Genomic DNA, 22,279 nt, shown 5'->3' with positions numbered 1-22,279 from the left:
CGATGAGTGATATGTTGTACAGGAATCAGAACCCCGCCTCACTCCGCTTTGGGGTCGGCTGAGGTCGGAGAAAAGCCGGCAGGTGAATCTCGTTGAACAGCTTTAGGAGAGAAAGTATCGGGAAAATACATTCGCCTGAATGATTTCCGGCTATTAACGGTATAGGAACTCTACTTACCGAACTGAAGAGACGGTCTATATGCATTAGGGGAATCTGGATTGCGGACAGGCAGGGTGACAACCGTTCGTATTGTTTCGCGTACTTCTTACCCACACTTTCGCTCATCGCCTTTAGCTTGCTGGAATGACCACTCGCGCGATGTGCTGCACATGGTCAATGTCTTCCGAGATCAGATGCCTTCTTCCTATTATTGGAGTTGCGCATAGCATGTCCTGTGCCCAGCTGTAGGGATGACACCTCCTGAATAGGTATACTTTACTGAAACAGCGCCGAGTCAATCTTTCCATTATTCATCCCCGGTTGCTGTCCACTCTGCGCCCAGACATCTGGAACAAAAAAGCCGAAGCCGAAGCTGAAGAATCCCTTTGGAAACCACTGCGTCGATATGATCCGCGAGTTTTCGATCTCTACATGCGTTACGGGCTGCGTTCTGTCCCGACCAGTTTATATCCGAATACCGAGTCCGAATTTCCGCCCACAGCAGTCACCCTGACTACAACGAAGCACCAGGAAGCGTGGAACCTCACGATACCAAACTTTGAACCGGAATCTGCGGACACAGACCGATACCTTCTCCCTGACTGGGAACCCAGACACCGAACGCCCCGTCTTGTTTTCCAGGCCCGAGGCCTTTGCCGCATGGCGTAACCTCCCCTTTGTGCGACCGAGTGTGCTTTGGGTTTTTTGGAAAGAGAAGTTATCTTTCTGCACCGGAAACCCAGCGGGAGAAATTGCGTGTGACGGGAACTGGGATCGGGGGGAGTGGTGGAGCGGCACAAGGCGCATGGTCGAGAAGGTGGCCCTGGACAATGGCTCTCATTTTATCCCATTTGAAAATGGGCAGTGGTGTGCCACAGTGGGTGCAGAATGGATTGAGAAATGGTTCAAGAACTGGACGCAGAGAGACAGGGTTTGGAGTGAATATCGAAGCAAAAAAGTCGGATCGTGATATGTTGAAAAGCACCGACGCGTGGGTTAACGTCGCAAAGTCGAGAGCCGGGACGCAGAGGAGCTCTGATCTGAAAGGTAAGTTGTAGCTGGAACTAACGAAAGGGGGATATTGTCTGTCTACAGTTACCTCTCCCACGTTTGCTAAATATGTGTGTACTCGTGAGTCTACTAGTCAACAGGAGGCGAAGTGTTTCTATAATACACCCATTCAATTTCACTATTATTGAACGGATCTTTGTGGGTATGGTTCCCAAATCAATATCAAGAGACTATTACATAGTGCTGATACCGCTGCGAAGTGCGGCGGACATCGCCCGCGAGTTCGCGTTCGCGTTCTGTACCCTATATGGCGTTCCCACCTTAGTAACAGGATCTTGATCTGAGTAATTGGGTTATCAGGCTGAAGGTGAACTCACAGTTACGTATATTGGCTTTGGCAGGCTTACTCAGAAAGTGATTAAGATGTTGTTGTGGTTTCACGTACACAGATTCTGCGGACATAGTAGGGGCCGCTATATATTATGCCCAAAGCCATCCATCACAGTGTTAACATATCGAATACTATACGCAGCTCACGAGGTACATTCTGGCATTGCGTCCCAGCAACTATGGTGCAAGCAGACCTTCTGGAGTACGCCAAAGACATCCAGGCTCGACTGGCTGACATTACATGCTGCTTGGAGAAGCAGGAGATCCACACTGTTCGGAAGGAAGGATATCCTACTGGCCCAGGGTATGAGGAACTAACATCGGCGCGTCTCAGTCTGCTCGAGACAGCCAACGACCTTCAGTACCTTGCGATGGGCCCTACTGAGTGGCTGAAAATGACATTGGCGGTGGTGGGTTAGACGCCATTGGCGACATGATGATGATGATGCTGACTTGGATGCAGAACAAGCATGACCATTTATGCTACTACATGATCGATCAGTTCAACATCCATCAGTCTGTGCCTCTGAATGGGGAAATATCGTATGAGGAACTCAGTGCGGCCTGCGGACTCCCCGTTGACCCCCTACGCCGTGTCCTCCGCCATGCCATGCTCAATCACCTGTTCCGTGAACCTAACCCCGGATACGTCGCCCACTCCGATGCATCCTCAGTGTTCGTCACCGATGCCAAAATGGCCGCATGGTTGGGCCATAACTACGACGAGGTGTTTCGCTGTCTACATGCTGTTCCCGACGCGATTCGAAACCATCCCACATCCGCGGACCCTGGACATACTCCCTGTGGGGTAGTGTTCAACCAGCCAAAGGGCTTCTTTGCTGGATTATTGCAGGACCAGCCATGGAGAGCATCGAGATTTGAACAGTCAATGCAGGCTGTCACGCAGGGGAGCCATGATGCCTCTCATATCGTGCGCGGATATGACTGGGGACAATATGGGAACGGCCTTGTCGTCGATGTACGTTACTCTCTTTATCCCTCTTCTTTTCTTTTTTTTTTTTTTTTTCAGTTGATCAAGTATAAGCTTACAGTGTCCGTAGGTGGGCGGCTCGTCAGGGTTCCAGAGTGTTGCGATTGCCGAATGCTTTCCGAACCTGCGCTTCGTGATCCAGGATATTGAAGACCATAGCAAGATTTTGCTAGAGAATCGGACCGCCGCCGGGTTGTCGTCGGACATGCAGTTCCAAGTCCATGACTTTTTCCATCCAAACCCACAGACTACAGCCGACGTTTATCTACTGCGCCATATCATTCACGACTGGGGTGATGACTACGCGAGTAAGATCCTGTGGAACATCGCCTCAGTTATGAAGCCGACTGCGCGGATCATCGTCGTTGATATTGTGATCCCCGAGCCTGGTACCTTACCCTGGCAGGCACACCGAATGATCAGGTAGGAAGCCCGAGAAGCAAGGTGATAAATAGAGATTCATCCAGGCTGATTAACGAACGAATCCTTACCTAGGTCTATGGATCTTCAAATGATGGTTATGGTAAATGGCAAAGAGCGGACCAAACAAGATTGGAGGAAGCTTCTGGCCAACTCCAACTCCAAATTAAACATACTCAGTATCTCTCAGCCCCCGTATAGCGTTGCGAGTATAATCGAAATTGGGTTAGTACACTAGGGGTCCGCTATTGTTCGATGGGATGGAATACATAAAAATAACTTCTTCATATGCCCGTCTCATCTCTCTTCCAGTCCGTACAAAATAGAAAAGTGTCCGTTATTACATCTGAAGTCATTCATAGGGGTTGATAGCACTTCGGGTCCATACACATTAGCCACAGCACACTGTAGCTTCATTTCCCGCGCTCGTTTGCGATGAGGATCGTCTCACCTGTCATTATACGCCCGGAAATCATGGTCGTGGGAAACTTACCGTTGCAAAGGCTCCCAAGAAAAGATGGGTTGACCAGGTGAACATGCTGGCGAAGAAGATAGCGGTCATATTCTTTCGAAAGACGTCGCAAGGCCTCCAGAGACACGACGAGGAACACTACTTCAACATGCTACAGTGAAGCCAGAGCCCTAATATCATTTTTGTTTGATGTTAGTGGCACCATCAACTCCACTCTCATTCATTGTCTTCTTTCATGCATCCTGAAATGCTGTAGTCTGTATGGTGATAGAGATAGATAGATCGGGCTTCCAGATAGAATCTGCCGCAAATTTGCTCAAGTGCAGCCACTAATGTAGTTTCATTGTCTACCTGGCGTTTTATGAATCCACCTATCCACATCTTTGGATTTGCCTTACACTTCCAGAGTAGATGTGTTGGGCTATAGGTAGTACCAACTCAACAACTATACCTGCTGAAGTTCCTGTCCCAGAGTCACAGTGAAATCTGACATGAAGATTTCGTACGGTCACAGCAGAAAATCAACCAGAGTAATCTCATAGCAGTTATTTCATCACGAATACAAAAGTCAAGAAGGGGAGGAGTTGAGGAAGGGAAAAAGGTAGAGACGGAAGGCAGGACCGAATGTCAGAACAGGGAATACTTGATTAACTGGACGCAATAAGTTGGTACTAGGGAGGTATCTCCTGGAAAGGCATGAGATGAGATTCTTATTTCCAGATACTAACAACTAGTACTGTAAGTAAGCCCTGAAGTATGGCATGCCGTGATGATATTTCCTGGATATACCATACAACTAAGATCCTGTTTCAATAGGAATCTCATTATTCAAATAACAGTGAATGGAGCTGGACCTTGATAGTACATCGATATACCTACCTCTATAAGACATTAATACATACAAGCAATCATAAGCAACACAACTTCTTAAAGAGAAACATCTATTCGGAGCATCGGAATAGGCTACTCCCCGGTTAATATAAACATGGGCCATGGATATGGATCAGTTTCTCAATATGATACTGCCCTGACTCCTATCCAGACAAATAGGGGCTATTCGCCAATTCCAGCTAGCTAGGGTCCGCGTGGAGCTTGATATTATCAGGGGGTAGTACATAGGTATAAAAGCCATCTAGACCCCATCTTCAAAGAACACCTCTATCGGCCATTAACTCTTCAACATGGTTACACTTTCGTCTCTGGTCTTTGGGCTGTCCGCTGCTGCTGGGGTCTTTGCCCTTCCCAGCGACCTCTCCGGCGAGCTTTCCAAGCGCCAGACAATCACCACCAGCCAGACCGGCACCAACAATGGATTCTACTACTCGTTCTGGACCAACGGCGACGGTGCTGTATCCTATACCAATGGCAATGCTGGCGAATACAGCGTGACTTGGGCAAACCAAAACGGCGGGGATTTCACCTGCGGAAAGGGGTGGAATCCAGGTAGTGCTCAGTGAGTGTGTGGCTTCGGACCCTGAAGCACGCTAAACATACTGACCCCATTCTTTTTTTTTTTTTGTTTTTAGTGACATTACATTCTCCGGTACCTTCAGTCCATCGGGTAACGCTTATCTCTCCGTTTATGGCTGGACTACCAGCCCACTAGTTGAATACTATATCCTCGAGAGCTACGGCGATTACAACCCGGGCTCCAGCATGACGCACAAGGGAACCGTTACCAGTGACGGCGCTACCTACGATATCTATGAGCACCAGCAAGTCAACCAGCCTTCAATTTCAGGAACGGCTACTTTTAATCAGTACTGGTCCATCCGCCGCAGCAAGCGTTCCAGCGGTATTGTCACCACCGCCAACCATTTTAATGCATGGGCAAGTCTCGGCATGAAGTTGGGTGCCTTCAACTATCAGATTGTGTCCACCGAAGGATATGAAAGCAGTGGCAAGTCCACGATCACGGTCTCATCGGGAGGGTCGTCCAGCAGCGGTACCTCTAAAAGTAGCACCACCACTACCACCAAGACCACCACTCACACTACTGCTTCCGATCGCACCTCCTCTGGCGGCTCGGAAAGTGTGAGTTTCAACCCCTGAGATAGGTCGGTGCCGGATAGTTTCACTAACATTCTAGCAACAGTGCGCTTCTATTTACGCCCAGTGTGGTGGCCTAGGCTGGAAAGGCGCTACCTGCTGCGCATCCGGGTCCACCTGCACTTATTCCAATGCCTACTACTCCCAGTGTCTGGCATAAATTGCCTTGGAGCGCGTTCGAGAAGGGGATTGTGTGGCAGCGAGTCATGGTGAGTGGGGACAAGCGGCTATTGGTGAAAATAGATTATCCTAGTGTGTCTGGTGTTGATTATATCCTTAATCCTTATATTTCCGAAGCGAATTACGGAGTGCTTGTTTCGCTTTCTTTTTTCTTTTTTTCCGCGTTCACAACTAGGGAGTCACATAAAATCAACTTGACCACCTTCAGTCTCCTTCAAGGGCACAACTTAACCAAAATAGCATCCTAGTAATACTTATCATAAGGGATATATGAGTCTTATTCGACTGTCGCAAGCATATCATCTTCAACCACCAACCCCAACCGCATCTTGGACCGGTGTATAATCGCTGGATCTCCCCTGCATTTTTCCGCATCCACCCGCAAATCTCGACTTTTGGATGACGTCTGTTCTGCAGAAATGGATAGAGTTGAAGAAAAGAAGTTGAATGGAAAACAGGATCCAAGTCGTTCGGAATATTCGGGGGTTGTGGATATTACCTGTTGACTCCACGGGTCTTATATCCAGAGGGTATCGGGAATCCTCTGGCAAGTCCACATTCCTACCTAGGTGCTATCGATCATGAGATACGTAAAGAGTGATAATCTTAGATTTTGACAGTCAAGATTAGTTCCTGCCCCCGAAGCTATGTATAGATATCGGTTGTATTAAGTTTAGGGCATATGATAGCTACGTGAATGCATATACACGACTTAGCTCTGACAGTCGTCAGCGCAAGAGGGAAAGTTGAATAAGAAAGATTCCAATGTCCCGGGCTTAAGATGGGCTAAATCCGCCCGGATTTTAAGGAATGTCGAGTAATGTATACGGAGACAGGCTTGGAGGTTAATTCCGGGCAGATTTAGTAGATAAATCCAGAGTAGGGATTGAAACATTTCAGTCCATCAGCTCAGAACGAACAACAACAATCACAATGACTTCGAGTACCAGCACTCCCGGCGAGCATTTAGCCGTCATTCTTCCGCAAAAGGATGCCCCAATGTCAATCTCCCTGCGTCCAACACCCGAACCAGGACCGAACGACATACTTATCGAGGTGAAGGCTATCGCAGTTAACATCGCCGACTATTATCAGAGGGACCAAGGCATCCCGCCTATTCCGCAATACCCCACAGTCCTGGGTTCAGATGTCGCGGGCATCGTGGTCAAGGTTGGATCCAATGTTTCGGCGGATGCGCCCCAGCCAGGAGCGAGAGTCACAGCATTTGCTAGTGCATTCTTTGAGAACGGATTGCCGGATTATGGCGCATTCCAGTAATACGTGCTGGCTCCAGCCCAGGCTGTAGCTCTTTTACCGGATAGTCTGAGCTTTGAAGAAGCGGCGATGCTGCCGATGGCTGTCTTGACTGCCTGGGACGGTTGGTATGTGATTGGCATTCCACATGATACCAAATACACGCCTGAGGATAAGAAAGCCATGCTGGTCTGGGGGGCCTCCAGCAGCGTGGGCAGTGCAGCGCTTCAATCGGCCAAGATCATGGGGTTCACTGTCTATACAACCGCCAGCGCGAGACACCATGAATATCTCAAACAACTGGGCGCGGACCGAACGTTCGATTATAAGGATGCGGATGTGGTTGCGCAAATCATTCAAGCTGCCAGGGACGATGGGGTCTCCCTGCACAACGCTTATGATGCTGTGGCAGGTTCTTTGGAGCCAACAATGGAGATTCTTAAAGAGCTGAAGGGGGATGCAGTTGCAAAGATAGCACATGCCGCCTTATTGCCTCCGGATGCACCGACTGTGGAGGGTATCGAAGCGAAATTCGTTTACCCCCCCTTGGATCCTGTAGAGAGACAGGAGTATTTCCATCAGACGTTCAGAGTCTGGCTCACAGAGAAACTTGCGTCCGGACAATTTATTCCCAGTCCACATATTCAGATTATGGGCGGTGGACTTGAAGGACTGAACAAGGCGCTCGACGCACTGCAAGAAGGAGTCAGCGGGACGAAAATTGTACTTACGCTTTAAGCCAGCCGCTAACTCTGGTTCCCTATAATGGATGAGGTGTTCCAGTCATTTATGTGTCATTTTCGATCTCGTTTTCTGAAGTTGTATACGGTACTGTACATAACCCTAACAATATACGTCAGGCCATAGGATCGAAAATATAGTGACTTCTCCCTCCCCTTTCCCTGAACTAAACCAGGCCGATAGTTAGTTGCAGCGCATTCTAGACATGAGTCATTCTGTTGGGATATTCTAATCGGATAGCTATGTATGTGTTTCTCCCACCCCACCCGCAGATCGCGGTCAGTTGGGGGTGTCGTGTCGGGCATTTTCGGGCCTCTTTCATGCAATGGTAATATGGATAGTCCTGTGTCCCTGGTGACCGAAATGGCCTAGGTACGCTTTGCAGTAAACGAGAATATACCGGAAGCTCTACTCAAATCCCCAGAGCCTGGTTGGACGTGGACGTGTGTCGGCAATCCGAGATCCCAACTAAATGTCCCTGAGGAGTCAACGAGGCTCTCTGTCTGCATATGTGATGCTCAGTGTCACTTGAGGTTGCATCTACTCCGATATTCATTCGGCATCTCGGCTATCAACAGTTTCGGTGGTAATTCTCAGCTGAACCCTATGAAATGGCTGTTTCTCAGTCCTTTCCTGCGTGTTAAATTGCTATCGATTTCCCCACTGTCCACAAGACGAGCAATGACTGCAGTGAATCATGGAAGCAGACCATCACGATGCCCATATAGAGGCAGAAAAGGCAGACGGCATTCTCCAAGATTGGCACGGCGGCGACGACAAGGAAAACCCTAGGAATTGGTCCACTTTTCGAAAGACTACATCCACAGTGATTGTTTGCTTGATTGGGTTTGCAACTACAGTGGGAGCTTCTATATACTCCGCGGGCCATGAACAAGTCAAAGAGCAATTCAATGTATCAACTACTGTGTCGTTGTTACCACTCTCGGCGTACTCGCTAGGGCTGGCCTTTGGACCTATGATTTCCTCCCCCCTGTCCGAGACCTTTGGCCGCAAGCTGGTCTATCTTCTTACGCTTCCCCTGGCCGATATTTTTACCATTGGCGTTGGTCAGTCGCGCAATATCGCCTCTCTCATTGCTTGCCGCTTTGTTGCGGGCTTGTTTGCAGCCCCTGGGATTTCTGTCGCCGCAGCTACCATTACCGATTATACACCACCGTCGCAGCGGGTCATTCCGCTAGGAATCTACTACTCTGTTCCGTCCATCGGCAGCGCAATGGGGCCTTTGATAGGGTCTTTTGTGGTGGAGCACCGAGGCTGGCGATGGACAGCATGGACGCCGCTCATGATGGCTGCCGTTTTACACCCGCCAGCACTTTTCCTCAAAGAGTCGTATAAACCGATCATTCTGCAACGACGGGCCCGGATGCTTGGAGCGGCTGCAGGATTGAATGCCGATTCGCGAAGTCTCTCCCAGGGGGCGAAAGAATTCATCACCTCCACAATCGTCCGCCCATTGCATATGTTATTCACAGAGCCTCTGGTTGGCTTTATATGCCTCTACTGTGGATTCCAGTTTGCCTTGATATACACCTTTGTCGTCGCTAGTCCCCGGGTGTTCCAGAGTGTGTACGGGTTCTCCGCGAGCGAGCAGGGCCTGTCCTTCCTCGGCATGGTTGCAGGGTGTATTGTTGCGCCTATGGTCCTATTTACCGTTGACCGGTTGGTGAAGCGAAGACCCAACTGGCAGCGTCGTATCGACCCTGCAGCGGCCTCTGCGCCAGAAACAACCGATCCTCCACCAGAAGTGAAACTATATACAGCCATGTTCGGAAGCTTGGTACTTCCAATCGGGCTTTTCTGTTTTGGATGGACAGCCCGACCCCGTATTCCCTGGATTGTGCCAATCATTGCCCAGGGGATTACTTTCTTGGGGAGCATTTTGATCTACATCCCTTGCAACTTTTATATGCTGGACGTGTACGGCTCCAAATACGGTGCATCCGCGAGTGGAGCCTCGTCCTTTACGCGGTATACGCTTTCTTCAGCGTTTCCACTATTTGTATCGCAGATGTACGCAGCGCTGGGAATAGGATGGGCTACGAGTCTTCTGGGGTTTATCTCGCTTCTTATGGCACCTATTCCTTGGTTGTTCTTCTATTCTGGACCGAAACTGCGTGCTAGAAGTGCATATGAACATGGGACTTGAAGTTACTGTGGTATAGCATTATCTTTGTAAATCAGAAGAGAAAATCTTGACTGAAATATAGCCAGTGATCCAACACCAGGAATAGAACTTTGTCAATATCTCCCGACTTTCAAGAGGGTGCTCGATGGTGGTGGCATGCATCAAAACATCCAATACCATGGTTGACCTGCCTCCATTGACGAGACCGAAGATGCGTTTAGCAGCTACGTATCGCCCAAACTAAGTTTGGAGGCCGCTGTTAATTATGAGGTCAAGGGCTTCGCCATTATATCACTCTGGAGCATGGAACCGCTTGATATCATTCACTCTCTTATCCAAATATAAGGCATAGCCAAGTTCAATTCTCTGTCAATATAGATGCGATCCCAGATATCAAACCGCCGCCATGAATCTATGGACTGAGCCACCTTCAAATGTAACGGATTCCCATCCCTTTTATGTCTGCGTTTCTAAATGGAATAGATCGTGTATGCCGGGATATCCGAGCCTTTTACAGAGGATTCCGGGACTCGATTCGCCATCGTAGTCCGCAATTGTGTCGAACTCGTCGGCTTTTTTGAATGTAGACTCCCGCGGGCGAACTTCCAGGGACCGTCCACTGCAGTTCCCGAGTTGATCCTCATGGAGCTGGTGCATTACAGAGATCTCTACAATGAGAAATTCGCGGGTGTCGCGTTCCCGGAAGCACTCGCGCAAGAGTGCCCATCTCTCACTCTGAAGCTGTGGAAAGAGTTTGATGCCGTTCCCCTGGTAATCGACCGAAAGCCCCATCACAGGACCCAAGCGGACCAAGGCGAAACGGCGACATTCCTGGGATGGGAACAAAAGCAAATGGATGAACAGGCTGACTCTATGGCACGGAAATGTATAAGGTGAGCTTGGCCTTCCTAGTTAGTGCACTTGAGATATCTAAAGAATCCCAGGTCATTTGGCATTGGCCATGTACCATTGACGCATCTGGACATGCACGGTCGGGTAGAAGTCGACAATGACTTTCGGATTCACCTAGCTGATGCAACAGATTATCAACTAACTGCGGAGAATCGTACCTGGGACATAGTTCAGCGTTATGCCAATGAGCTCAAAGTCAGACATGTCAAAGTGGCCTTTTTCGGCGCCACCCCACAAAGCAGACCAGATGTGCATGGCAGATATCCTCTGATGCGCCTGTCACATTGTTTAGGAATTGACTTCAATTGGTGATCCCCCAGCCCTGATGTCCAGTAGCGCCCAGTAGCCACAACTTGAGCTAATTCGCGATGTACGCAGGTATGTGCCACGACCGCGCCCAGAGCTTCTACATATTATTCGGAAGATGCAAGATATACTCCAAGGAGTCGGAGGTGCGGATGAGCAGCTCACTACGGATGAGGAACTGCGGATCCTAGAATGGGTATACACAACTGCTAAGCGGTACTGGCTGAATCAAGGAGGTCCTCTTCGGCCCATTGCTGAGGGAGGGGCGGATGTTATTGTTATCGACGATGGGATACTTTCACCGCTGGCGCTCATATCCAAGCAGGAGGATCCAACAAGACCGGTGGTCTTTGAGAATCGCCTACACATCCAGGAAGAACGCGTTCTAAACCCGGCTAGCCCACAGTATCAGGCATGGGATTTCTTGCGCGCAAGGCTCAAGCATGTAGACCTGTTGGTCTGTCAAGAGCCCAGGGAATTTTGCCCAAGCCTGATGCCAGAAAAGAAAGTCGGTTTCGTCACAGCAGCAGTGGATCAGTAAGGGCCCTTGGTGAGTGGTTGGTGTACGAGACTTAACTCCTGGATAGACTCGACGGCTTAAACAAACCCATGAGCGACTGGGATATTTCGTTTTATGGTCGGGAGTTCAGCTCCCTTTGTAGGATCAATGGAAGGCCGACCATAAATTATCCTACTGGTACCTACCGATCAAGCTTTTCCCGCGGGTATAGATGAAATACAACATAACTAACAGACTAGTAGAGCAATACATCCTCCACCTAGCCCAGCTTATTCCAAATGAAGGCACCATGTCCTTGCTCAACGCTTACAAACGATTCTATCACGAGTGCAAAACGGGGATTCCAAATCTTGTAGTTCCGAAACTTCTTATATGCCACTACCGATCCCCAAACAACCGCGAAAGCGCCCCGATATACAGAGATTTGGTCCAACATATCAAAACGAACATGCAGGATCTGATGTCCTTGATTTCCTTCGTACAGATCCGGCCCCCTGATCAACTATGGAACACCATTATCTCTAGAGCAATGGTTGTCGTGCAACTGGGCGATTCCGAAGGAATCCCCGAAATATTGCTCAGTGCCGTCCAGAAAGAAAAGCCTGTCATTGCGAGTAGGAATTCGGGATACCTATCTTTTCTACGGACAAAAGTCAATGCACTCCTAGTGGGTGAAGAGGATATTGAGGCTATCTCCAGATACTTGATTGGCCTTGCCTCTGATTCTGCAAATTGCCGGCACATGGGGCAGCAGGCACCGAAGAAACTCAGCGACGAAACCACTACAGTTGGGAATGCTGTCAATTGGCTTTATATCACTTCGAAGCTCTCTAGAGGCGAGGCTGTAGAGCCATCTGGAGGGTTTATCTTCACGCTGGCACAACAAGGGGCAGGAATGACAGTTAGCTAGCGTCTGCTGTTACCAATACTGCATCTCTGTATCTGCATATTTCAGGCTATACTCTGACTTTCAATCCGTTATCAGGGCCTGTTTCTTGGTTTCGTACGGAAAATCTTAGATCAAGACGTTGTTTATTCACGCAAGGCTATGGACTAAGTAGATAAGTAGATGCCACTACTATATAGTGGCGTATATATGGATGCCACCAAAGAGCATATGTGTATGTAAGTCTGTCTATATACTACCTTGGCCTTTTCAACTCCGACTTGCTTACCCAGAAGCAGGCCTGACGCTTTGTGGGTTATGGAATACATTGTTTGGGTCGATTTCGGCCTTGATTCGGTTCAACCGTGCAAGATTCGAACCCCAATATGCTGCCTGTGCATCCGTCAAGCGTGGATCTACATATCCCGGATACGCGGCATAAGGGACAGTCTTCGCTGTGCTGGTCAGGGTCAACTCATTGAGTCTCTCGAGAAACTCTACTGTGGTTTCCGAAATCCGTCCAAAGAGGTTGATCGCATACGACTGGAGCCAGATAAGCGTGTCGCGGTGAGCGTAGGCTGTAGCATCGACTGGCACATCCCCAACCGCCCCTCCCTGCAGGTCAAAGATAGCAAACCAGAGCAGTGTTCCCTTGTCGACGTTGTCGATATACTCGAACATCTGCTCGATTTCTTCCTCGGATAGCAGGCTTCCCGCCGTAAGGGATCGTGACTTGGCGTAGAAATGGGACGGAATGCCACCTCCCACCCCCAGGAACAGGTCTTCCGCCCAGTTGCTGACGAGGCCTAGCCAGTCGTCAAGCACAAGAGTACCCCCTTTGGCAAATCCCGGAAATTCTGTCTCGATCTTCAATGCATTGTATTCTTCTTTGGAGCCGAAGAATGTCCCTGTAATAAACATGCCGTGTTCGAGTATCGTCAAAGTCGACGCCAGTTCGCGAGGCAGGTCCGGCTGAGTCACATATGCTTGCCATTTCTTAAACAAATCCGCCCTGGTCGCCGTGTCACTGAACGAGAAGGAGTAGGAGTATCGAACGGCTTGTCCGGGCTCTGGTTCAGTGCGGACCTTGAACTCGGTTACAATGCCAAACCCAGAAGCGGCGCCCCGGACCGCGAAAAAGACATCAGGGTTCTCTGTTTCCGAGGCTCGAATGATGCTAGAGTTCGCCAGGACCACCTCAGCCTCAATGATATGGTCCAAGGCAGCCCCGAATTGGCGAGAGGAAGGTCCCAGTCCGCCTATCGTGAAATGGCCCCCGCTGCCGACTTGCGGGCAGGTTCCGTGCGCCATTGCACGACCTCCGGCATCAGAGAGCCTCTTCGTCACATCTCCCAGAAGGGTTCCAGCTCCGATCGTCGCCTCCCATGTGGTAGTGTTCATGGAAAAGTGTTGGAGGTTTTCCAGGTTCACCACGACGGCGCCATTCGTTCCCCCCAGCCCATGGTTCGCATAGCTGTGGCCGCCGCTTTTGGCTTGAACTTGATACCCGTTCTGAGCCGCGCAGCGAACAACCGCCGCTACCTCATTGGTGTCCGCTGGGAATGCCACTGCCGCAGGGACAATGCTGATGTCCAGGTTATATGGCCGGACGCTGAGAAGTTGATAGAATGGATCGCCTTCGAAGGCCACCCTGCTTACAGCAGACTCAAGACACTGCCGGAGGGAAAAGTCACCCGACACGAGCCCTGAGTAGGCAAGTAATGATATTTGGAGCAAGGAAAAGGAGATACTTGGCGCCATCCTGGGACTTTTGATCCAATTCGATTGAGTACAGTTTTTCCACACGCACAGTCTTTTACACAGTAAATCGTGGAGCTACTTCCTACACCACCTTGTCCTAGGGTTTTAAACTGGCTTGGACTGGCTATAAAACAAAGTCATAAGCGCTGCACAAAGGTACGAATTTCCAGAATGCGTTCCTGATATGGAATCTTCCCTGAGAAAGCTTGCATGTGGTCACCTCTGATAGGGATCCTATTACCCAAGGAGCCCTGACTTGTGCCACTAGATCATGTTTGGGCATGACTACATGGACAAATTGGAAACTCATTGGCTATGTGCAAGATTAAGCTGACACTGAGTGTCCAAACTAAGTAACCAACATGAGTCCAGGTCAGAACAGGCCTCAACTCTCCATTCGGCCGCTGCATGGCACCATCCCCTCTCTTACTCTGGGTTTTCAGGTACTCCCCAGCCCGAATCAGAAAAGCTCGAGACCTGAGGCAGCGAAAACAACTAAGTTTTATGCCTAAGGTTGCGGGGATGCCTAAGGTTAGCACCTAAATAGGTATAGACCTCCCGCCTGCCAAGGCTTGGCATACCCTATCCAAAAAAAAAAAAAAAAAAAACTTAAAATAGAAATAAAAATAAAAAAGAACAAAACGCACTCGTGGAATCCTAAGGCCAAGAATCAGAATAAGCAGCCTTACATCCAGGAGGTTCCTCATCGTGGATATCTCTACATATATAGCCCAAGATATCAGGGGAGAAACCAAATTCCATAACTAGGTAAGGGTCGTTGAGATCACCCCACAAAGCGACGCCATATTCAGGCAGACATCCCGCTGCCTGTTTCGAGAGATGCTGCCTGGTTAACGGTCAAGCCACATGGACCGGTTCATAGGGATCCCATCACCAGATATGACTCGGCTCGTGTGGTAGGCTGAACCTTGAGCTATGTTCGCATTTTGAATCTGAACTTTATTTTTACGTCATTCCTGGGTTTCCTGTTGAACTGTTGGTAGAACCCAGAAGTTGAATCTCGCAGATGCGAATAGTGGCGCTGCTCTGGCCAGGTCGTCGGGGAGTGACTCGTATCCAGCCCCGCTCCTCTCATCCGTTACTCTCCCGCAAAAGGGGCGCCGAATGAGATAAATAGCGGGGTCAGCCGGTCATGTCGGTCAGCTCGCATAGCTAGAGACATTCAAGATTCCATACAACACAGTGCGACTACGATGGCGTTCAATCCCGAGTGCAAGGGTGTTCCGACCAGCAAAATCGACCATGTGAGCATCACGGCTCCAAAGGACCAGTTCGAACCCGTGGTGGAATGGTACAAGAAGGCGCTCGCGCCGCTCAACTATAAAGAGATAATGCGGTTTCCTGGGGCCGTTGGCCTGGGGGACCAAGTGCCTGATTTTTGGATTTCACAGACCGACTCCGAGACCCCACAAAATCTTCACTTTGCTTTCACCTCGCCAGGTAAGTAATGGGTAATGGCTGGGGGGCATTCAAACATTGCAATCTGCAATCAATGGCTAAAGTCAGTCTCTGGCAGATCATAAAACGGTCGATGCCTTTTATGAGGCGGCAATTGCGGCTGGCGGTAAATGTAATGGGAAGCCTGGACTGAGGCCCCAATATCATCCCAATTACTATGGCGCGTTTGTCTTCGATCCCAGAGGAAACAACGTCGAGTTGGTAAGACTGCAAGGCGATTGGAGGTTGCAGTTACTGACAGGGTCAACAGGTTTGCCATCTACCCTCCGAGGAGTAGGAGGAATGTTCGTCGGGATGTTTTCTGGGCAGAGAGCAGCATATCGGGGTGTCCAAAATGTTAAGTAGGCCATACTTTCTGCATGGTTCAAAATGTACTCTAAACCATATCTAATAAAATGACCATGGTCAAGATTTCTTTTGCAGATCCCGGTTCCTCTACCAGAGAGCGACCTGTCATACTCGCGCGAGTACCCCAGATATGGCCGAGGTGGCGTGGAGGCGGGGTAACCACTGTGGTCAAAGTGGACCATGAAGCGGACCTCAACAGGGAGACGGGATTTATCATTATATAGGTTTATCATTTATATCGACTCTTTCAAGACATAATAATTCCCTCGTTCTGCGGACTCGAGCGCTAATGAAGTCGATGAGACGTCGGAACTTGTCCGTCGCAACTAGCCAGGATACCATCGAAAGTCAGGAGAGTCCCGGCGAGTGGGATGACCCAGCAACACCCAATCGACAACGAACGCCTATCTCCCTACTAAGGTAGCAGGAGCACAGAATGATAAGGTGATTCTTTAGATCAGTTGCCAAGGTTGATTATTTTCGAGGGAATGCATGATACCGGTTGTTTTATCCCGCCTACAGTATATTTATTAATTGTGGAACCAGTAAGGTGTGAACCAGTAGCAAAAGAGCATGGTGAGGTTTGATCAGCCAAGTCGGAACTAGAGGTGGGGTTCGAAAGCAGCAAAAACCATCATCATTCATTCTTGTTGCACTTTTCCAGTTATCATATTAACTCTCTCACGCACACAGATTATATGAAAATGGTTCATGTTTCAGCTCTCAAGTCAACTCTAGGGTTGAGGGAAACTGCAAAAATATATATTCCCGCTTAAAGCTAACCATACGTCATACTGAGGTCACTTCAGGTAGTGAATGGATCGCGTGGTCAATTACCCAATCAGACCAGTGGAAATGGAACTCTATCCCACGCGAGTCCTATAGGGGTTAGAAGGTACGACATTACGTCAGCACCTGACCACACCCAGCCAGGCTTCTGATTGGTCCAGATAGTCACCATCGGATAACGCAAAATCTTACGAGATTAAATCCTGATCCACTTGGGGCCTGAGGCACGCTATAACTGGGGCCAAGGAGGACGGTTCAGAGGGTGGAAATTTTCTTCTTAAACATGTTTTCTCCCAGCTGAAAAGGATCTCTGTAGAAAATCATCTTTCCCTGTTTCACTTACTGTATGATGGTCTGCTGGTAGGACTCCCAACGCGCCAATTCTCCCTACCCGCCTTCTCTCTCGAGTCGAACCATCTCAAACGATACTTCCCTACGCGACATCTCCCCATTCCCGTCCATCCATTATGTCCTCGAATTCTAGCTACCGGAAAGATAGTCAATGGGGTAGTAATCCTGTCCCCGGCCCCGTGGGTGGCAGCACCGCCTTAGAAACTGGGGTTGGCGTCGATAAACAGGGCGCAGACCACGAGCTGGAGACCCTGGGGTACGTCCCAGAGCTTTCGCGCAACCGTTCCACCTGGCATGTCGTCTTTATGTGTTTTATCTTGTCCTCAGTCCCATATGGCCTGGCTACGACCTTATTCTATCCCCTCGCCGGTGGTGGCCCGACCAATGTCATTTGGGGCTGGGTTGGCGTCTCCCTGATTATCCTCTGTGTAGCCGCCTCTCTTGCGGAAATCACGTCGGTGTTCCCCACGGCCGGTGGTGTCTATTACCAGACCTTTGTCCTCTCTCCCATATGGTGCCGTCGTATCTCCTCATGGATCTGCGGCTGGTCCTATGTGGCCGGAAATATGATGATTACCCTGGCCGTCAATTTCGGAACCACCCTATTCCTCGTCGCCAGCCTCGACGTCTTTGAGGATTCCACCGGCGCTGGAATCACCGACAGCTGGGGTGCCTACCAAGTATACCTAATCTTCCTCGGAATCACCCTACTCACCCACGCGATCCCTGCCTTTGGGAATAAATATCTTCCCTGGCTGGAGGTAGAACTGATCCCCAATGCGACTCTTTTAATCCCCCCCCCTCCTTTTACTAAGCCATGTACTCATTGCTAATATATTTAAAAAAGTCCTTTGCCATTTTCTGGACCCTAGCTGGCCTGATTGCCATCACTGTCTGTATTCTGGTCCTGGCCAAGGGAGGCAGACGTGATGCCGCGTGGGTCTTTGGCCATTTCGAGCCCCAAGCGGGTTGGCCGGCGGGATGGTCGTTTTGCATTGGTCTGATCCAGGCCGCTTATGCGACATCTGCAACCGGCATGATTATCTCGTGAGTCCTTTTTTCATATATATATATATAGATCTTCTGTCTCGCTTTGCTTTCTCGGAAGATGCTGAACCGAGTAGAATGTGTGAAGAAGTTCGTGAGCCCGCAATCCAGGTCCCCAGGGCTATGGTGGGAACCATCGTCATCAACCTGTTCGCGGGTTTGCTGACTTTGATTCCGATGTGCTTTGTTCTCCCGGATGTGACCATGCTGGTGAACCTCGCTTCTGGCCAGCCAGTGCCTGTGATTTTCAAGACCGCGACCGGCAGCGCAGTGGGCGCATTTTTGCTGCTCCTCCCGCTGCTGATTCTTGGCATTATTTGTGGCGTGGGTTGTGTCACCGCGACGTCGCGATGCACTTGGGCCTTTGCTCGCGATGGTGCCATCCCCGGCTCACAATGGTGGAAGTTGGTCAACAAGAAACTCGACATTCCCCTCAATGCCATGGCCCTAGGGATGGTGGTTGAAGTGCTCTTTGGTTTAATCTACTTTGGGTCCACGGCTGCCTTTAACGCCTTCTCCGGTGTTGGCGTCATTCTTCTGACCTTGAGCTATGGGTGTCCCGTGGCTGTCTCCTTGATTTTGCGCCGTCGGGAAGATATCCAGCACGGAAGCTTTAACCTGGGTACGCTGGGTGTGTTCTGCAATGTCGTGGCGCTTGGTAAGTCAACTCTTCTTTCTACGTATTATGTCAAGCCATGTCTAATCCCTCTTAGCTTGGACACTGCTCGCCATTCCTCTCTTCTGCATGCCCTCCTTCAGCACCGTCACACTCGAAACCATGAACTACGCTTCCGTCGTATTCGTCGGGTTCGTCGCCATCGCAGCTGCCTGGTACTGGATCTGGGGCCACAAGAACTACGTTGGCCCGCCCACGGACGCTATCGATGTCGAGATTGATCAGGCCCTTGCGCAAAGCGTGGCCAAAACCGATTAAACATACCACCTTCTATACACCCAGGCACTTTATGTCTGTTAACGGTTATAGATTTGTATGTGATACGCCTAATTTGAATTAAAGATCGTGGTTGGATATTAGCTGCTGCATTCTTATCGATTCTGAAGATCTAGCATTTTTCCGCTACGGCGTTATGGATTGACTTTCCTTGTATATACTACGAATAAGCATAGATATCCCCGTACGAAATTGAAAATTTACACCATGAAACCTTCCACAAATAAATAAAGTACGGAGTACAGATAACACTGGGTTACTAGAGGGCGGGACTCAGGTAGTGATGTATTTATTGTACTCGACAGTTTTGACGAAATATCTGTAAATTCCCGAATATGGATCAGGTATCAAGTCAGCCCTATAAGGGCTCCAAGTATCCTGTCTGTTGAATTAGTATCAACCAAGCCCCCGAACTTATTATTATTGTTACAATTTATTACTGTTCAAATGGATGCTCCTAATAGATTGAGAGACTCTGACCCCAGCCAAGGTTGCCTATCAAAGAAATGTTCAATAGATCCAAAAGACCTGGGGATCATATCCAAAATCCCCAACGCTCCCCAAAGAAGCTACACCGCTAGCTGGCCCTCTGCCACGGAGATTTCTGTAACACTCGAAAAACCTCACAAACACTTAACCAGATCAGAGGATACATTCAGATATCTATACCAGTTGGTCATGAAAATACCTGGGGGGTGTCCCACCCAATGACCCTAAGTTTGTTGGCATTCCCAGCTGTGAATACTGTACGCCTGCATCACCGGCCAGTCTGGACATGAACCCTCGCACTTTGGAGGATTCCTGCCCAGACAAAAAATCCCAGAATCCTTCCTCACTCCTGAAATAAGGAATTATCTCCGCTGATCTGCTAGTCGGAGAGCGTTCCCCCGAAAATGTCTCCGCTCCCCACAACCCCGCGTCTTCTCCCCGGACTCGTTCCAACGCTCAACATCAAAACCCCAGATTTCTCGGACCTTCTCCGATATGCAGTCGTCTAGGTCGCCTTTCTTTTGGCCAGATGACCTGAAATTATACTATGCGGAAGTATACTTTTGATCTCGCTTTAAAGGCCGCCATGCGCACTAGAATGAGACTCTAGCCAGCAACATATTCCGACAAAATTCTTTCAACATGGCCGACGTTGACGAAAAGGCCGTTCCGGCCGTCGATAATGGAGAAAAGAAGAAGGCGCAATTCGAGCATGATGAGTTGTACGACGCCTATGCATCCAAAAGTCAAGAATGGCACCAGAAGATGACTCGTCGGCTATTGCGAAAGGTCGACTGGCACCTTCTTCCTCTTCTAGTAGCCATGTACCTGCTCAATTTCTTGGATAGAAAGTACGTCTATGTATCCTAAGGACCCGACACTATGTAACCAACCTAGAACTTACCTTGGTAGTAATCTTTCCCAGGCTCGACTAGGCACCCTTGAAGAAGATCTCAACATGAAGGGCACGGATTTCAATCTTGCGACCAGCATTCTCTTTGTTGGGTACCTTTTAATGCAGCTGCCGTCGAACCTTCTCCTGACCCGCATTCGACCCTCTCTATTTCTGGGTATCGCCATGGGGATCTGGGGTGTCATATCAGCTTGCCAGGCGGCCGCACACTCCTTCGCTGGCTTGGTGGCCACCCGATTCTTCCTTGGGTTCGTGGAAGCTCCATTCTTTCCAGGAGCAGTCATGTTAATGTAAGTGGTAATCCTGATGGTTGAAAAGATGAGGCTGACTTTTGCATAGGTCCAGCTGGTATACCAGACAAGAGGTATGCGCAATCCCCGCAATCATAGACTTCCTAGGCTGATGATCGTAGTTGAGTTACCGAATCGCTTGGTTCTATGCTGGAAGCTCTTTAGCAAATGCCTTTGGTGGATTGATCGGTGCTGGCGTGCTGGGAAACCTCAATGGCTCGCACGGGATCTCCGGATGGCGATGGCTATTTATTATTGAAGGAAGCATCACAGTTGCGTTGTCAATGCTTGTCCCGTAAGTCGATATAATACAGGCGAAAAAAACAATGGCTTTTCACTCACAGTATGTATCTAGCTTTCTGCTGCCGAACTACCCAGCAACCACGCCGTGGCTTGAGGATGAAGAAAAAGCATATGCCCAATGGCGATTGATCAATGATGCTGGAGAAGCTGATGAGATGGGCTCAACCACCATCAAGGAAGCACTGTATATGGTGTTTACTGACAAGCGGATCTACATCTTCATCCTCCTGCAACACGCATCTCTCTTATCCCAGACGTTTCAATACTTCTTCCCTTCGATTGTGAAAACACTCAATTACGGAAGCGTGGAGACTCTGTTAATCACAGCTCCTGTGTGGATCGCAACTTTCCTCATCTCTCTCGTTGTGACCTGGACATCAGGCAAAACCAATGACCGTAGCATCCATATTATTTGCTTGATGATGGTCAGCGTTGCAGGATGCATTATCTGTACTGCATCTACGAATGTCGGGGCAAAGTTCCTGGGCATGTTCCTGTAAGTGCATCCAGGGCTCGTGTCTCTTTAGTGTTCTCCATTGATAAACAATGTTATAGGATGCCAATGGGTGCCGTCTCTGCCTACCAGATTATTGTCGCTTGGGTCGCCAATTCCTTCCCCCGTCCGCTGGTGAAACGATCGGCCGCTATCGCAATAGCGAACATGATCGGTAATACCGCCACAATTTATGGGAGCTATATGTGGCCATCGTCGTCAGGACCACGATACATCCCAGGCGGTAGCGCCACAGCAGGCGTGGCTCTCCTAGTAGCTGCTTTGGCGTATCTTATTCGGACGATTCATGCGAGGATGAACAAGCGCCTGGAGCAACAGGAGAACGCGCAACTAGAGCCAGAGAACCTGGATCATCCCCGGGGATTCAGGTACATTCTTTAAAACATCCCATGATATAAGTAAGTAATGATTTGGAGAATTTGGCTAGCTTTGCCTGTTGTAAGGAGCGTAGCTACTATCTTTTACTACCATGATCGCACCGAATATACAACAGTATTAGGCCAGACGAACATAGGATGTGTTCAACATGTTAAAGTAGTGGGAAATTTTCTACAGGAATATAAACTATTCACCAACCAACTCTGCGATGTGAGCTGCGCCAGGGA

General features: G+C 49.3%; 9 protein-coding genes across 9 annotated transcripts; 8 read left to right on the top strand and 1 right to left on the bottom strand.

Annotated features, from left to right (window-relative positions):
* Positions 1 to 2,051: 2,051 nt before the first annotated feature.
* On the top strand, positions 2,052 to 3,210 carry P175DRAFT_0427152 (uncharacterized protein; the record flags this gene model as incomplete). The annotated part of the gene is made up of 3 exons (XM_040893218.1): positions 2,052 to 2,540; positions 2,623 to 2,975; positions 3,048 to 3,210. The coding sequence occupies 3 exons, from the start codon at positions 2,052 to 2,054 to the stop codon at positions 3,208 to 3,210; spliced, it is 1,005 nt and encodes a 334-aa protein (XP_040755082.1).
* A 1,415-nt stretch (positions 3,211 to 4,625) lies between these two features.
* P175DRAFT_0527131 (uncharacterized protein) lies at positions 4,626 to 5,653 on the top strand (the record flags this gene model as incomplete). Its single annotated transcript, XM_040899499.1, has 3 exons — positions 4,626 to 4,897; positions 4,971 to 5,478; positions 5,540 to 5,653. The coding sequence occupies 3 exons, from the start codon at positions 4,626 to 4,628 to the stop codon at positions 5,651 to 5,653; spliced, it is 894 nt and encodes a 297-aa protein (XP_040755081.1).
* A 953-nt stretch (positions 5,654 to 6,606) lies between these two features.
* Positions 6,607 to 7,859, top strand: P175DRAFT_0512856 (zinc-binding alcohol dehydrogenase family protein; the record flags this gene model as incomplete). Its single annotated transcript, XM_040898712.1, has 2 exons — positions 6,607 to 6,947; positions 6,996 to 7,859. The coding sequence occupies 2 exons, from the start codon at positions 6,607 to 6,609 to the stop codon at positions 7,663 to 7,665; spliced, it is 1,011 nt and encodes a 336-aa protein (XP_040755080.1). The 3' UTR covers positions 7,666 to 7,859.
* Positions 7,860 to 8,365: 506 nt separating this feature from the next.
* On the top strand, positions 8,366 to 9,835 carry P175DRAFT_0488892 (MFS transporter; the record flags this gene model as incomplete). The annotated part of the gene is made up of 1 exon (XM_040895706.1): positions 8,366 to 9,835. One exon carries the CDS (start codon positions 8,366 to 8,368, stop codon positions 9,833 to 9,835), a length of 1,470 nt encoding a protein of 489 aa, XP_040755079.1.
* Positions 9,836 to 10,021: 186 nt separating this feature from the next.
* On the top strand, positions 10,022 to 12,462 carry P175DRAFT_0536663 (putative heat shock trehalose synthase; the record flags this gene model as incomplete). Its single annotated transcript, XM_040900319.1, has 6 exons — positions 10,022 to 10,250; positions 10,298 to 10,707; positions 10,759 to 11,034; positions 11,105 to 11,569; positions 11,620 to 11,729; positions 11,792 to 12,462. Exons 1-6 carry the CDS (start codon positions 10,221 to 10,223, stop codon positions 12,460 to 12,462), a joined length of 1,962 nt encoding a protein of 653 aa, XP_040755078.1. The 5' UTR covers positions 10,022 to 10,220.
* Positions 12,463 to 12,723: 261 nt separating this feature from the next.
* P175DRAFT_0488890 (FAD-binding oxidoreductase) lies at positions 12,724 to 14,199 on the bottom strand (the record flags this gene model as incomplete). Its single annotated transcript, XM_040895705.1, has 1 exon — positions 12,724 to 14,199. One exon carries the CDS (start codon positions 14,197 to 14,199, stop codon positions 12,724 to 12,726), a length of 1,476 nt encoding a protein of 491 aa, XP_040755077.1.
* Positions 14,200 to 15,237: 1,038 nt separating this feature from the next.
* On the top strand, positions 15,238 to 16,228 carry P175DRAFT_0496837 (VOC family protein). The gene is made up of 4 exons (XM_040896150.1): positions 15,238 to 15,660; positions 15,737 to 15,879; positions 15,929 to 16,019; positions 16,089 to 16,228. Exons 1-3 carry the CDS (start codon positions 15,414 to 15,416, stop codon positions 15,953 to 15,955), a joined length of 417 nt encoding a protein of 138 aa, XP_040755076.1. The 5' UTR covers positions 15,238 to 15,413; the 3' UTR covers positions 15,956 to 16,019; positions 16,089 to 16,228.
* Positions 16,229 to 17,080: 852 nt separating this feature from the next.
* On the top strand, positions 17,081 to 19,375 carry P175DRAFT_0447869 (putative amino acid permease). Its single transcript, XM_040894396.1, has 4 exons — positions 17,081 to 17,927; positions 18,014 to 18,213; positions 18,291 to 18,871; positions 18,927 to 19,375. Exons 1-4 carry the CDS (start codon positions 17,283 to 17,285, stop codon positions 19,145 to 19,147), a joined length of 1,647 nt encoding a protein of 548 aa, XP_040755075.1. The 5' UTR covers positions 17,081 to 17,282; the 3' UTR covers positions 19,148 to 19,375.
* A 702-nt stretch (positions 19,376 to 20,077) lies between these two features.
* Positions 20,078 to 22,231, top strand: P175DRAFT_0447865 (uncharacterized protein). Its single transcript, XM_040894395.1, has 6 exons — positions 20,078 to 20,505; positions 20,567 to 20,857; positions 20,907 to 20,931; positions 20,980 to 21,152; positions 21,213 to 21,656; positions 21,716 to 22,231. The coding sequence occupies exons 1-6, from the start codon at positions 20,297 to 20,299 to the stop codon at positions 22,053 to 22,055; spliced, it is 1,482 nt and encodes a 493-aa protein (XP_040755074.1). The 5' UTR covers positions 20,078 to 20,296; the 3' UTR covers positions 22,056 to 22,231.
* The last annotated feature ends 48 nt before the right edge of the window (positions 22,232 to 22,279 follow it).

This window comes from Aspergillus ochraceoroseus (genome assembly GCF_002846915.1).
Source record: "Aspergillus ochraceoroseus IBT 24754 chromosome Unknown P175scaffold_1, whole genome shotgun sequence".
NCBI classification, from domain to species: domain Eukaryota; kingdom Fungi; phylum Ascomycota; class Eurotiomycetes; order Eurotiales; family Aspergillaceae; genus Aspergillus; species Aspergillus ochraceoroseus.
The sequence above is the reverse complement of the archived record's forward strand: the minus strand, read 5'-3'. Positions and strand labels throughout refer to the sequence as shown.

Bases quoted from the DNA above. Each gene is read 5' to 3' on its own strand.
- P175DRAFT_0496837 (XM_040896150.1), top strand. From the start codon at position 15,414: ATGGCGTTCAATCCCGAGTGCAAGGGTGTTCCGACCAGCAAAATCGAC. The intron at 15,661-15,736 runs GTAAGTAATGGG...AGTCTCTGGCAG, and splicing joins CTTTGCTTTCACCTCGCCAG to ATCATAAAACGGTCGATGCC. The intron at 15,880-15,928 runs GTAAGACTGCAA...CAGGGTCAACAG, and splicing joins GAGGAAACAACGTCGAGTTG to GTTTGCCATCTACCCTCCGA.
- P175DRAFT_0447869 (XM_040894396.1), top strand. From the start codon at position 17,283: ATGTCCTCGAATTCTAGCTACCGGAAAGATAGTCAATGGGGTAGTAAT. The intron at 17,928-18,013 runs GTAGAACTGATC...TATTTAAAAAAG, and splicing joins AATATCTTCCCTGGCTGGAG to TCCTTTGCCATTTTCTGGAC. The intron at 18,872-18,926 runs GTAAGTCAACTC...AATCCCTCTTAG, and splicing joins CTGCAATGTCGTGGCGCTTG to CTTGGACACTGCTCGCCATT.
- P175DRAFT_0447865 (XM_040894395.1), top strand. From the start codon at position 20,297: ATGGCCGACGTTGACGAAAAGGCCGTTCCGGCCGTCGATAATGGAGAA. The intron at 20,932-20,979 runs GTATGCGCAATC...TGATGATCGTAG, and splicing joins GCTGGTATACCAGACAAGAG to TTGAGTTACCGAATCGCTTG. The intron at 21,153-21,212 runs GTAAGTCGATAT...GTATGTATCTAG, and splicing joins GCGTTGTCAATGCTTGTCCC to CTTTCTGCTGCCGAACTACC.